Here is a 13,384-nt window from a genome sequence, read left to right as displayed (position 1 = left end):
GGCCATAGTGCAGAGGAAGGTGAATAGAATGCAAGCCAGGAGACAGGGAGACCCGTGGGGAGGCTGGAGCAATGAGCCCATTCAGTCAGTCAGTCAGTCAGTCAGTCAGTCAACAAACCTTCGTGGAGCCTCTCCTTTGTGCCAGGCCCTGTGCTGGGGGCTGAGGACAGACCCAGAGCCAAGGGTCCCTGATGTCAAGGAACTCCTGGGGGTGCGGTTGTGGGAGAGAGGAGGAGTGGGCAGCGTAACTAGCAGCAGTGTGTTCTATGGGAATCTTAGAAGGACCACCAAGACCAGCTGGTTCCTCCTCTCCTTTCCTCTCATTGCCCCCAAAGGACAAGTGGGGACAATGCTCACCTTCCTCAGGCCCTCCAGGCTGGAATAAAGCATGTGTGTGGAGGGGGGGTGTCAGGCTGGTTGTTATGACAACTCCTCCCTCTCTCCGGAGACCCCCACTCCCATCATGCGAAACCCCTGCCATTGTGTCCTGCTGGGCATCCGCATCTAGGCCCAAGACTCGTACAGGGAGAGATCTGGGCCCCACGGGCTGGCAAAGAGTAAAGCACCTGGTTGATGATATTTCAGAAACCAGCCAGGCACCACCTAAGCTGTGTAAACTGTTTGCATTTGGAATAATCGCAATCCAGGCTTTCAAACCTCCTAGCACTTACTGTCCTGACTTGGTTTGATCTCCCTGAGACCCTTCCAAAGTCCCCCAGGCCCTGGCAGCTGGGGTTGGATCCCCGAGGCAACAGTGAACTCCTGTGGATAGGGGCCTGTGAGCACTGAGGCCAGGCCACCTGCTTCAAATCCCTGTTCCGCCTCTAACTGGCTTTGTTACCTTAGGCAAATTTTTTAATCTGTGCCTAGGTTTCCTGGTCTGTGAAATGGAGGTGATAGTTTTGAGTGCCTACTATATACCAGGCACTGTGCTAATGTTTTACCTGGATAAATTCATTAAGTGAAAAGCCACATGACATAATCCATGAAAAGCACTCAGCATGGTGCCTGAGGAATTTTAAGCATGCAGTAATATGCACTTCTATTATGGCCATTATACAGATGGGGAATGGAGGCCCAGGAAAGGACCAGACATTGCCCCAAGTTTTAATGCCAGAGCTGGGACTAGAGCTGAGGGCTCTGGCCTCTGAGCCCAGCCCCCTCTCCAGTGCATCCTCAGAGGTTGTGTTGGGTATAGTATTTGGAGGATCGTGTAGCTGAGTCCTGGTCAGCACTCGAACTGTCACCCTGGCCTGGAATTGTCTGTTGGCGAGCCTGCCTCCTCAGGCCAACCTGAGCTACTCAGCCCAGAGATGGATCAGTCAGTGTCCAGCACAGCTGCACTCGGTAACAATTTATGAATGAGTAAAGGCCCAGGGGAAAGATGGGAGACAGGGATGGCTGGCAGCGTCTAGGGCTCAGGGGGTGGGGTCCTAGGGAGTGAGAATCAGAGGCAGCTGGAGAGCTTAAAGTCATTCATAAGATGAACTTCCTGCCGTGGAATTAGATGAATATGAATGAAGGGCTGGGAAAACCCCAAGAGAAAGGCCTCTGGCTTTTTTATCTCTCCCAGCAACCTTCTGCCTCCAGAAAAAAGAACAGGATAATTCTCTTCCAATAACCTGGCCTTGGCATATTTCTCCACTTACCTGTCCCTTTATTGTATCTCCGACCCAGTGGATTGCTCAGCCCATGGTGAAGGTCCAAACAGTGTGTGCTCAGGGGGGCCGGCACATATGGCAGCATAGCCTCGTCGTGCAATGGATGGAGCACCCAAACACCCAGGCTGGAATCCTAGGTCTCCAATCTCTCCTCTCTCTCTCTCTGTCTCTGTCTCTCTCTCTCTCCCCGTCTTTCTCTCTCACCTTGCCCTAATTCCACCTTCTCAATATCTCTCAAAGCAAAATCCTTTTCTCCATCCCCCTCCCCCTCCCCCCTGCCTCTTTACCAGCCTCCCCAATCAGGTCCATCCTCTTGCATCAGCCAGGGCAGCTTTTGTGCTATCAGGTCTTGTCTCTCCCATGCTTAAAATCTTTCCAAGGCTCCCAGCATCCATCTCAGGGCTTCCCAGCCCTTTTCACATTGGGAAGAGTCTAAAGCTGCCAAAGCTGGAGGTGAAAGGCCCAGAGAGTTCCAGCTGCCCGGAGTTCACCAGGTTACCCTGAGGGCTGATCCAGTGCCCTGGAAGACCTCAGTAAAGCGGGAAGGGGGAACACTGAACTGGAAAATCTGAATTCCTTCCTCAAAACACTTTGTTGCTTTAATTCCTTGCACAGACAGTCAGGAATTTGGAACATTCTCACATCACCAGATGAAAGAATGAGAGAGTGTATGTGGTGTGAGTATATAAGTGTGTGAGCATGTGTGTGGGGTGTGAGTGTGAGTATGTTTGACAGTATGTGTGTGTATATGTAGTGAGTATGTGTATGTATGTGTATGAGAGTGTGAATACATAGGTATGTGTGTGAGTGTGTGTGTGTGTGTGTGTGTGTGTGTGTGTGTGTGCTGTGTTGGGGGTGACTCTTCTAGTTCCTTCTCCCTGTTCTCTTCTCCACGTCCCCTCTCCCCACAGCCTCAGCCTGGGCTCAGCCCATTTGTGTGCAAACAGCCTGTGTCCAGGTACCTGTCAGGCTGCTCAAGCCATCCTGACTCAGCCAAGGGATCAGAAAGCCCAGCATCCAGCCAGCTCTTCCCCAGTTTGTGTGTGTCCATGGGTGTCTCATAAGCCTCCTGGGGCCTCACCCCTTGGCCAGCTGCTTGTCCTTAGAGGTTCCTGAAGGCTCTTCTTCCCCTCTCCCCACCCTAGGTCTTCTACACCAACTGCAGCTGCGTGGTAGGGGGCGGCCCTGTGCCAGCAGGCTCCTGTGACTCAGCCTGCAGCCATCTGGTGCTGCCCTTCATGATCCTGGTCAGCCTGGGTGCAGCACTGGCGAGTGTCACCCACACACCCTCCTTCATGCTCATCCTAAGGTGAAAGCAGGGGCATGCTGGAACCAGTGGATACCACGAGGTTCTTAACCACAGTCAGGATAAGGGATCCTGAGGGAGGTGTTCGAAGAAGGAGGTGTCCTGGGCCCCCAAAGCAGACCAGGCTCTCACTGTCCTGTCTACATCCTCATGGCAACTGCCGAGATGCAGTTTTCTCCCCATCTTACAGATAAGAAAACTGAGGCTCAGAGAAATTCAGGAGCTAGCCCCAGGTCATGTAGCAAGTTTTGGGTGGAATAGTACTGATGCCAAGGCCCAGAGCCCAGACCCCTACTTTCCCCAGAGGAGGAGAGGCCACACCTAAGCCCCTGCCCTGGCCTCCAGTCACAGTGAGGAGGAAGTGGGGGGGCGTCACCTGACTCTTCGCCCTACCTGACCTGCAGTGAGCTGGTCACAGGGGGTGCATCTAGAAATCCAAACCCCGTCAGTGTGGTCTACGACTCTTCCACTTCAAGTCAACAAGCACTAAGTGCCCACTGTGCACCCAGCCCGTGCTGAGCACTGCCTCTTGGTCCAAGATCTTTCTGGCCGTTGTCCTGAGGGTGCCTGCTGGGACTGACAAATTGTCACCTGAGTCCATAAGAGGACCTCAGAGCAGGATAATTCCAAATTTTCATTATGCTGGGGTTATTTTATTCCCCATCTGTTTTCTAGAAAATTAGAAGGGGGATGGAGCCCCTTACAATATTAGAAGGCATGTAGATCCGTAAAACAGGCTGGCTGCAAGAGCAAAAGTAGAGGAGTCAGATGCCCCAGCAGTCAGGCTGATTAAGAGAAATTCATGCAGGCAGTGTAGGACACAAATTCCAACCCTCGACAGCCATCAGCCGTGGGGTCTTAACCAAGTCACTCAACCTGTCTAAATTTATCTGTCAGTTTCCTTACCCGGAAAATGGGCCTAATGCTATACCTACCATATGGGGGGGACATGGGGGGCACAGTATGGAATAACTGAGCCATAGTAAGCACTCCACAAATGCCAGCTGCTGAGATTACTTAGGAAGAGGAACCAGTGATTGCCAGGGCACCCCAAGCTGAGACACCACAGAGATCAGGGAAGTTAAATGGCGTGTCTGGCTGCCCAGCTCCAGGTTTTGCCAAGAGTAGGAGGAAGGGGAGAATTTGGTGGGAGCAGGGGGTGGGGAGAGAGGGGTGTCTGTGACCGGCAACACAGGGAGGTCAGCACAGGGCCCTGATGGTCAGTGGGTATAGCCGGGACCTGGCTCTGCAGGTTGAAGGGAGTGTGGAGCCTGAGCCCCGCTCCCCAAGAACCTCAGACTGGGGGCAGGCTGGTGCCGGGTGGTGGGAGAGAAGGGGATGGTGAGACCCCCTTGAAGGCTGGAACCCTCTCAATCCTCATGTCACCCTGTCCCTGCTTGTTAGGGGAGTGAAGAAAGAAGACAAGACTCTGGCTGTGGGGATCCAGTTCATGGTCCTGAGAGTTTTGGGTAAAGAATGTGCTGGGGAACCACTGGTCCAAGGCCCAGGGGGACACAGGGATGAGTGGGGTCCGGTCCCTGACCTTAGGGTTCACTGGCCCACAGGGTCACAGATCCGACCTAGGTACCCTGGAGGTGGGTGCTCAAGCAGCTAAACAGCCCATCAGGGAGACCGCAACCAATACCAGGGTAAGGGGTGGGCTTGAAGGCAGAAGACTTAATGGGCCAAGAGGCTCTCGGTATCTCAGAGCCCTCAAGAGTTACATATACCAGGGAGAGGGCAGGGGAGGTACCACTGTCCCCTGAACACCTCCTCCTCCAGCCTGGATGCCCAGCCCCGTGATCCACGGCAGTGCCATTGACACCACCTGTGTGTACTGGGCCCAGAGTTGTGGACGTCGGGCCGTCTGCCACTACTATGACCACGACCTGCTTCGAAACCGGTGAGACTGGGGGTAGGGACTACCAGGGGGCTGTGAGAAAGCTTCTAGAAACACTCTTGGGGTCCCAGGCAGGCCACCAGCAGGGAGGGGAGGTCCACTGGCATCCACCTTCAGGGTGACCGGTGCTCTATGCAGTGCTGATCTCATCAGTCCTGCAAGCTAGACATTGTCTCCTCTTTTGATGGATGCGGAAAGTGAGATTTAAGTAAGTGGCCCAAAGTCACACAGCTGATAACTGAAAAAGCTGGGCCTGACCAGTCTGTGCTGGCTGAGTGAGGGGAGAATCAGGGGAGCAGCCCAGCTGTGAGAAAAACAGGGAGTTGGGGTGGGTTAGGAAGATGGCTCTATCTAGGACATAGGAGGCCTAGGATGCAGGCCCAGCTCTGCCTCCCTCATTGCGAGACCTGCCTTATCTGGGACTTAATCTTCCCATCCATACAATGGGGAGCCCAAAGGAACCTGAAGGCAGAGAGGCTGCAGGCCCTGGGCTGGATGGGCAGCTGGGGGGAGGGACTTACTAGCAGAGCTGGGAGTAGGGAGCTGTTCACTTCCAGCTCTGAGGAGTGCATGGTTCCAGGAGGGCTTCCTAGAGGAGGAAAAGTCAAGAAGAGTCTTAGTGAATTAGACAATCAGGAGAGGGAATCCTCCTTTTCTTGTGGCAAGTGATGTGATCCAGAGTTGGAACTGTCTGGCCCCCTGAGCCCTTAGAGAGACCCAGAGAGAGGCAGGGCCAGCCCAGGCCATGAGGCAGTCAGCACAGGGCAGGGAGAATGCCCAGGCTTCTTTGGAGCCTTTCCCCGCTTCCAAGGAAGGACCCCCATGGGGGTCAATTCTAGGGACTCCCAGCCAAGGCCATGGTGACAGGGTCCACTGCCCTGGGACTAGAGGCCTATCCCCGCCCAAGGCCTCAACGTCTCCAACTACATAATGGGTGATGATTGCTGACGCCACTCTGTTTCCAGCACAAGCACATCCAAGCCCTGAATGGGGAGGTCCTGAGTTCAAGGGTCACTTGCTCTTTCCCAGGTTCATCGGCCTCCAGTTCTTCTTCAAGACAGGCTCTCTGGCCTGTTTCGCCTTGATTTTGGCCATCCTAAGGCAGCAGGACAAAGAGGAGGGGACCAAGGCAACCATACCCAACTCTGGCCTACAGCAGCAGCTGTTAGCGTCAGGAGAAAAGAAGGAGCCGGAGGAATCCAGAGTGTGAGCTCTCCCAGGGCCCCATTCTGGCCAGGAGTGGCAGCCATGGCGAGTAACTCCTCTGGGCCCTTTGCCTGAGATTGGGGGTTGGGAGCCCTGTTTTCCAATTATGAGTCCGCCACTAACTTGCTACGTGGCTTTGAGCAAGCCACTGACCCTTTCTGGGCCTTTGTTTGCTCACCTGAACCAAAGAGTTACTTGCGGGTTTGTTGTGTTGGCCACTTCTGAAGCTTGAGGGTCTTCCCCCTCTTCTCCCCCAGCCATGCGGGCTGACCTGAAACCAGACTTTCCTGGGTGGAAGGACTGCATATCTTTCCCCCAGAACCCGAGGATAGAGAAGTGGACAAAAGTAGGCCAGGCTGCCCCGCATACTGGGTCCTGGCCCTGCTCTGCTGCTCACCTGGAACACCCTCTCTGAGCCTCAGCCTCCTGCCTCCATCTCTGTCAGGTGGAAATGAACTTGACAGCTTTCAGGCCCCTTCAGCTGTGACCATCTGTGTGGCCAGGACAGACTCAGGTCTCCTCCCCAGCCCCGCTCAGCCTGGACTTGGGGCCAGTACAGCCTCTGTTGAGAAGTGTCCATTTGGCGCCCCCTGGAGGCAGAGCCCTGAGCTTTGGGGAGACGCCCTGGGGAGGGAACTGGTCCCACTCAGAACATCCAGGCTAGGCAGGGCCTTCAGGAAACCTGGTGTGAGGGACCCAGGGGCCTTGGCTGTGCAGGGAGACTCACTCTCTGGAGTCAGGAAATGCCAGCCCTGCCCTCAGGCAGCCACAGTCTGGGTGAGGCCTATTCTCTGCCAGGTGGAGAGGAGGACCCAGGTCCCACATTGGGGCATTTCCTAATTTCAAAGACCAAATGCACTCAGCATAGACTCACTGGTACCCGTGCACTGCCAAGATTTCACACATTTGACCTGGGCCCACCAAAGCCACTTTGACTTTTGTGACTAGAATCCTAATTTCACCATTTCCTCCCAGGTGCCTGATTCTATGTCACCTGGGGTTGTGTAGACAATGTCTGGTTCTGTGACACCCACATTTTGGGGTAACATCTGGTTCTCTGTAATGCCTGGGTTGGCGTAAGAACCTGTTCTTTTTGATGCCCAGGCTTGTGATCTGGAAGCAATAATGCGTGGCTCTGTGTAATAAGTGGGTCTGCGGGATACTTGGGTCTGAACAGACAAGTCCTTGTCTGTGTCAGGCCTTGTCTTGCCTTGTCTTGTTTTATGGCTAGTCTTATCTGGCCTGATTATCTCCCTGGGACGGGAAGAGAGTTTCCCAATCTGCTTCCAGCCCAATCTGGTTGCTTGGGAGGCAAGAGACAGGGAGTCATCAGAAGGAGCTTCCCAAATCCGTGTCCAGCCCTGTACTGTGTGTGGGCCAGGGGAGAAGCTGGGGGTTTGGGGGCACATGTGGCTCTGGCCCTCTGTGCAGCTCTCAGTGGCAGGGCTTTGAGGCTATGCCACATGAAAGAAGAGGGAGGTACAAAAGTTCTAATTCCCATTTTTGTTCTGCTGGTTGATACCTTTAAATGTCTAACAAATATCTGAGCCTGTATTTATCAGTGCCAAGAATTTCAGAGTCTCTTCCAAAAAGATGAGGCTGTTTGTATGTTCATAATTCTCCTCCTTCCCTGTCATTTCCCAGGTTTTGCAGAAATAATCTGGAATTATAGATGTAGCTTACTATTAAATTTGTTCTTGCATAATGTGTCTTCTGTTACAAAAATCCTTTCTTCGAAACTGTATTAAGGTTTGCAACAACCAGATTCTTTCCAGTTATTTAGATTTAACTTTTACTGGATTCATTGCTCACCATTATTTCTCGTATATTACATCTCCCCCTACCTGTATATTCTGGTCTAAATTTTGTTCTGCTCGACTACTTCCTCTAGTAATGGTTTCAGAAGTGGAATAAGGTCACAAGGCTTTCCAAGTCCTCACCTGTCCAAACTGTCATTCAGGTTTTATGGAAGAGGAGATGGTTCAGAAAGGATAAGCAACTTGCCCAAGATCACACAAAGTAAATGCCAGAGCCAGAATTAGATCTAGATTTTGTGTGAACTGACGCTTATACAATTTGGGGAGTCCTCTTTAAGAAAAAGAACACAGGGCTTCCCTGGTGGCGCAGTGGTTGAGAATCCGCCTGCCGATGCAGGGGTCACGGGTTCGTGCCCCGGTCCGGGAAGATCCCACATGCCGCGGAGCGGCTGGGCCCGTGGGCCATGGCCGCTGACCCTGCGCGTCCGGAGCCTGTGCCCCGCAACGGGAGAGGCCACAACAGTGAGAGGCCCGCGTACCACAAAAAAAAAAAAAAAAAAAAAAGAAAAAGAACACAAAATTAGGTAAGAAGATGAATATTTACTTAGAATGAAAAAAGAAGTCAAAACAAATACATCTCACAATTCAGAAAAATAGCATAAGATTTTTTACTAACTGCTGTGCATACCTCCAAAATTCTCCCCCTAACGGTTGGAAATATTTTCTATAGACTAGCTTCTGGTTCTATACATTTCAAACTTGTTTCTCCTCTATTGTCCATATACTTCCAGGGCCAGGCAGGAGAAAACACTTTCATGTCACAAGGTGACCTCTGGATATGACACCTTGATGTCACAATGCCAAATGAGTTGGACTGTTGTGTAGGAAGATTCCTAGAAGCCATTCTCTATACAGAGGTAACTAGCAATGATTTATCTATTCATAGAGGTGACTGAGAACCACATAAATATATCCCAATGAATCCAAATTAAATTGATCCCCAACTCCACTCCCCCTTAGCCATATTCCAGAAATGCCCATGCCAACTGCTTCACATAAAGGGAAACTGGGACACAAGGAAACTTGTAGTGGAAAGAACTAGCAATCTTGACCCACTGTGGTGAAAGTGTCTACCTTTGCAAATTTCCCGAGAACTTGACAACAGGAACATATTGCTGAAGCCTCTCCCAGGGCCTGGGTAGAGGCCGTGGTGCTCAAGCAGCCTTAACTTCATGCTGAGTCTACCTCTGGGTTGAGCTGAGATTCGAAGAAGACGAGGTGCTTGTGCTTAAAATCATCCAGGCTGGTCAGGGAAGAGACTCCAGGAGTAATCACAAGAGAGACATGGGGCTGAGAGCCAGGGGTGGAACAGGTAAGGGCCAGCGACTTCCCAGGGATTCAGGGGGTCCACGGAGCAGCCCTCTTCCCTGACATGGCCTCTGGCCAATAAGAAGCCGCAAGCAATTACACCTGTGAGCTCACTTTCTTCTCACCCTGTCCCTGAGAGTTGGAGGAGAAGGCATTAAGTCTCCTCCTAGATTCTATGGTGGTAAAATCCAGCAGAGAACAGGACTGGAACCAGAATGAAGATCCTGACACCTGGCCCGGAGTTCCTTTAGGCTGTAGACTCATGCTGGGAAGTTGCAGGGCAGGCAGATGCCAGGGAGCCAGGAGCCATGATTGGAGCACAACTAAACAAGGAGCAAGAACTGGGACTTCCCTGGTGGCACAGTGGTTGAGAATCCGCTTGCCAGTGCAGGGGACACGGGTTCGAGCCCTGGTCCGGGAAGATCCCACATGCCGCGGAGCAACTCAGCCCATGCGCCACAACTACTGAGCCTGTGCTCTAGAGCCCGTGAGCCACAACTACTGAGGCCGCATGCTGCAACTACTAAAGCCCACGCACCTAGAGCCCGTGCCCTGAAGCAAGAGAAGCCACCGCAATGAGAAGCCCACTCACTGCAACGAAGAGTAGCCCCCACTCACCACAACTAGAGAAAGCCTGTGCGCAGCAACAAAGACCCAACACAGCCAAAAATAAATAAATAAACTTATTTAAAAAGGAAAGAACCCACGGCACCCTTGCCATTCTTTAGACATGTTGAATTCTTTCCCCCCTAACAAGCCCCTATCTGTGCTCTTCCCTCTACCCAGCTGGCCTTCTTCACATCCTCACCCCATTGTTTGCCTCTCCATCCCGCTTCATGAAGTCCTGCCCAAACTTCCAGACCCAGCTCAAAGGCCACCACCTCCAGGGACGCAGCATGGTATAGGCAACGGGAGTGGGTGGCAACCACCTTAGGGAATCCATTAAAAGATATAGACTCTCCATTAAAAATGCACACAAACTTATACACAATTGTGCCTCTGATTTCAGAGGTTGGGGATCATTTGAAGCCTGGCTGTAGACCTCCAGTGGAGTGGAATAAAAAGAACAGAGTTTTAGAGTCAGTCAGATTTGGGTTCAAATCTAGACTCTGCCACTGATTCACAGTGTGACCCCAAACAAGATTTAACTTCTTTGCCTCTCAGTTTCTTCACCTGTAAAGTGAGGTTGATCATTCCTGTGTCCCAGAAGGTATGAAGACAAAATAATGATAACATACTCAATTCACAGGCAGTGTACTTAATGATCAATATTTGTAAGTTTCCTTCCCCTTCCCCTGTTCCTGAAAGGAGCACATGGGGGTGGAGGTGGGAGTGGGAAGTAAGGACAGGGAGAAGGCGCCACTGAGGGGAGGCACCACCCTTGCTCTGCCCTGCCCTGGCTGCAGCTCTGCTTGTCCCCTAATCTCTCTTCCACTGTCAGCCAGGGCTCAGCCTGCCCAGTCTTATCTCTCCCCACAGCCAGCCTGGGTCAGCTTTTCTCAGCCAGATTTACATTTTTATTGATTTTCTTTCTCCCTTCCAGAGCACTCCCTTCCTTCTGTTTCCCCTTTTGCTATAAAATGGGCTAACCCTGGAAGCAGCAGTTCTGGTGCTGGCCAAGAAGTGATGGTTCAAGGATAGATTCATTCACCATGCATTCATTTATTTATTCAAACACCCAATCAACCAACAAATCACATGGCTGCTCTATGCCCCTGTGCTGGCACTGCTGGGGACACAGCCATGGGTCCAGTACAGGAAACTCCCAGTATAAGCAGACAAGCTGACAAATAGTAATAGAAGCATGATTAGTCATATAGGAGAGGGAAGAAGAGGAAGCCATGTATTCTTCCTGGGGTTACCATAGAAGGCTTTCCAGAAGAGGTTAAATCAGAGCTGGCCTTAAAGATTAGGCAGGAAATCCCCAGGTAGAAAAGATGCAAATAGACATGAGAAACAATGGTATGATCAAAGATAGGAAGGCACAAGAGAGCAAAGTGTGTCTGAGATATGGTACAAAAGCGATGTGGTTGGGATGTACTGCATGTGCAGGGCCATCAGGAGAGAGAGGAGAGCTGAGGCTGGATGTACCAGTGAGGACCAAGCCTTGAGTTCCAGCTGAAGGCTTTGGATGTCTTCCTGAGGGCAAAGAGGGGCCCTTGAAGCATTGACTGATGGATTATTCGATTGACTGGTTATTTTAAGCAGGGAGTGACATGACAAGATTTGTGTTTTAGAAAGGCTGCAGGCTGCACCCTGGGGGCTTTGAATGGAAAAGGGAAGCTGGAGGCCAAGAGCTCAGGCTGGAGACTGGTGCTTAATCAAGAGAAGAAGTAGGAGACCTTGAACCAGGTCATCCTTGAAGTGGGGACATCTAAGATGAGTCTTGAAAGATGAGTAGGACCATCCCAGGTGGAGAAGTTGGGAACAGTGTCCAGGGAGAAGAAACTACACAGATAAAAACTCAACATAGAGGGCTTCCCTGGTGGCGCAGTGGTTGAGAGTCCGCCTGCCAATGCAGGGGACACGGGTTCGTGCCCTGGTCCGGGAGGATCCCACGTGCCGCGGAGCGGCTGGGCCCGTGAGCCATGGCCGCCGAGCCTGTGCATCCGGAGCCTGTGCTCCGCAACGGGAGAGGCCACAGCAGTGAGAGGCCCGCGTACCATAAAAACAAAACAAAAAACAAAAACTCAACATAGAGAGAGCTCCTGGCAAGTTTGGGAATTTTCCACTAGTTTCGCAGGGCTACAGTGTGGTCTAAGAGAAAGGTCATGGTGAGGGATGTAGCTGAAGAAATGGGTCAGGGCCCTCAGTTTCTCTCAGTATTCTCTGTCTACTGAACCTAGACTCAGGTGGGAGATGAGAGGGAGTACTGGCCACTTGTACAGAGGTGACAGTGTGGAGCTGCCTCCCCTGAAGACTGAGAGAGGCTTTCCATGATCACAGCACTACATTTTACAAAGTCCCTTCACACTTTATCCTCATGGCTTCCTGATGAGGAATGTAGAACAAGGACTATTGGCCCCATATAGTGGATAAATAAACTGAAGCCTACAAAACTACAGGAACTTGTCCAAGGTTGCTCAGGTATCCCCCTTTTAAAGCTCCAATGTTTTTTCTAATAAACTTACTTGTCCCTGAATCTCATACACACAATAGATATAGTAGCTACTAACTAATGTGATTGGAATGGGAAAAAGCATTAAAAAAACACATCAGAGTAAGAGATCTCCTCCTGTCCTCAATTCCTCAACCTTCACCCTGGAGCAGGAGACATTCCAGCTGAGAAAAGCAGGTTCCCTCTGCTTTGAAATCCAATAGACATGAGGACAAATCGCAGCTCTGTCACATTCCAGCTGTGAGAAGTCAACTGCATTCATCTCAGCCTTAATTTTCTCATCTGAAAAATGGGAGAAACAAACCCTATCTTTCATAGAGTTGTTATGAGGACTTAATGTGATAATGTAAGACTATGGTAATTAACTATTGCTGGGGTAATTAACAAATTACCCCAAAACTTAGCAGCTTAAAACAACAGATATTTATTATCTCATACGATTTCTGAGGATCAAGAACCCAGAATTGGGCTAACTGAGAGATTCTGGCTCAGGATGTCTCATGAGGTTGCAGTCAAGTGTCAGCCAGGGCTGCAGTTATCAGAAGGCTCAACTGGGGCTGGGGGATCCACTTCCAAGCTCCCTCTGTGGTCGCTGTCAGGTTTCCATTCTTCTCTGGCAGTTGGTCAAAAGTTTCATTTCCTTTTTACCCAAACTTCTCCACAAGACTGCTCATGACATGGTGGCTAACTTTCCCTAAATGAATGATCCAAGAAAGAGAATCTACCAAGAAGGAAGCCACAGTATCTTTTATAATCTAATCTCGGAAGTGACAAATCTTTATTTTTACCATATTCTTTTGGTCACACAGACTAACCTTGGTACAGTGTGGGGCAGGAACACAAAAGGGTGTGGATACCAGGAGGTGTGGATCTTTGGGAGCCATTTGGAAGCAGGCTACCACAAGTGTCCAGAACAGTGCCTGGCACCCAATAGGTACTTATTCGTTTGTAGCTGCTTTTATTCTCCCTGTGCTCACAGACTAGCTGGGAAGACAAGATTTGGACATGAAAAGAGAGAGCTTGGCAAAATAGACTGCAACTTGAATTGGGCAATGCTCAATCACATGA

The 13,384-nt window shown here is 51.0% G+C and overlaps 1 protein-coding gene across 4 annotated transcripts in view; it reads left to right on the top strand.

Moving 5' to 3' along the window:
* Positions 1 to 7,778, top strand: part of SLCO2B1 (solute carrier organic anion transporter family member 2B1) — a 50,009-nt gene extending 42,231 nt beyond the window's left edge. For all 4 annotated transcript variants that reach the window (XM_067038485.1, XM_067038486.1, XM_059070864.2 and 1 more), the window contains 4 exons: positions 2,807 to 2,970; positions 4,372 to 4,436; positions 4,750 to 4,870; positions 5,897 to 7,778. In XM_067038485.1, the coding sequence (XP_066894586.1) occupies positions 2,807 to 2,970; positions 4,372 to 4,436; positions 4,750 to 4,870; positions 5,897 to 6,077 (531 nt within the window). In that variant the 3' untranslated portion in view covers positions 6,078 to 7,778. The remainder of the gene's footprint in view (positions 1 to 2,806; positions 2,971 to 4,371; positions 4,437 to 4,749; positions 4,871 to 5,896) is intronic.
* Positions 7,779 to 13,384: the final 5,606 nt, after the last annotated feature.

This window comes from Kogia breviceps, chromosome 7, assembly GCF_026419965.1.
Source record: "Kogia breviceps isolate mKogBre1 chromosome 7, mKogBre1 haplotype 1, whole genome shotgun sequence".
NCBI classification, from domain to species: Eukaryota; Metazoa; Chordata; class Mammalia; order Artiodactyla; family Physeteridae; genus Kogia; species Kogia breviceps.
The sequence above is the reverse complement of the archived record's forward strand: the minus strand, read 5'-3'. Positions and strand labels throughout refer to the sequence as shown.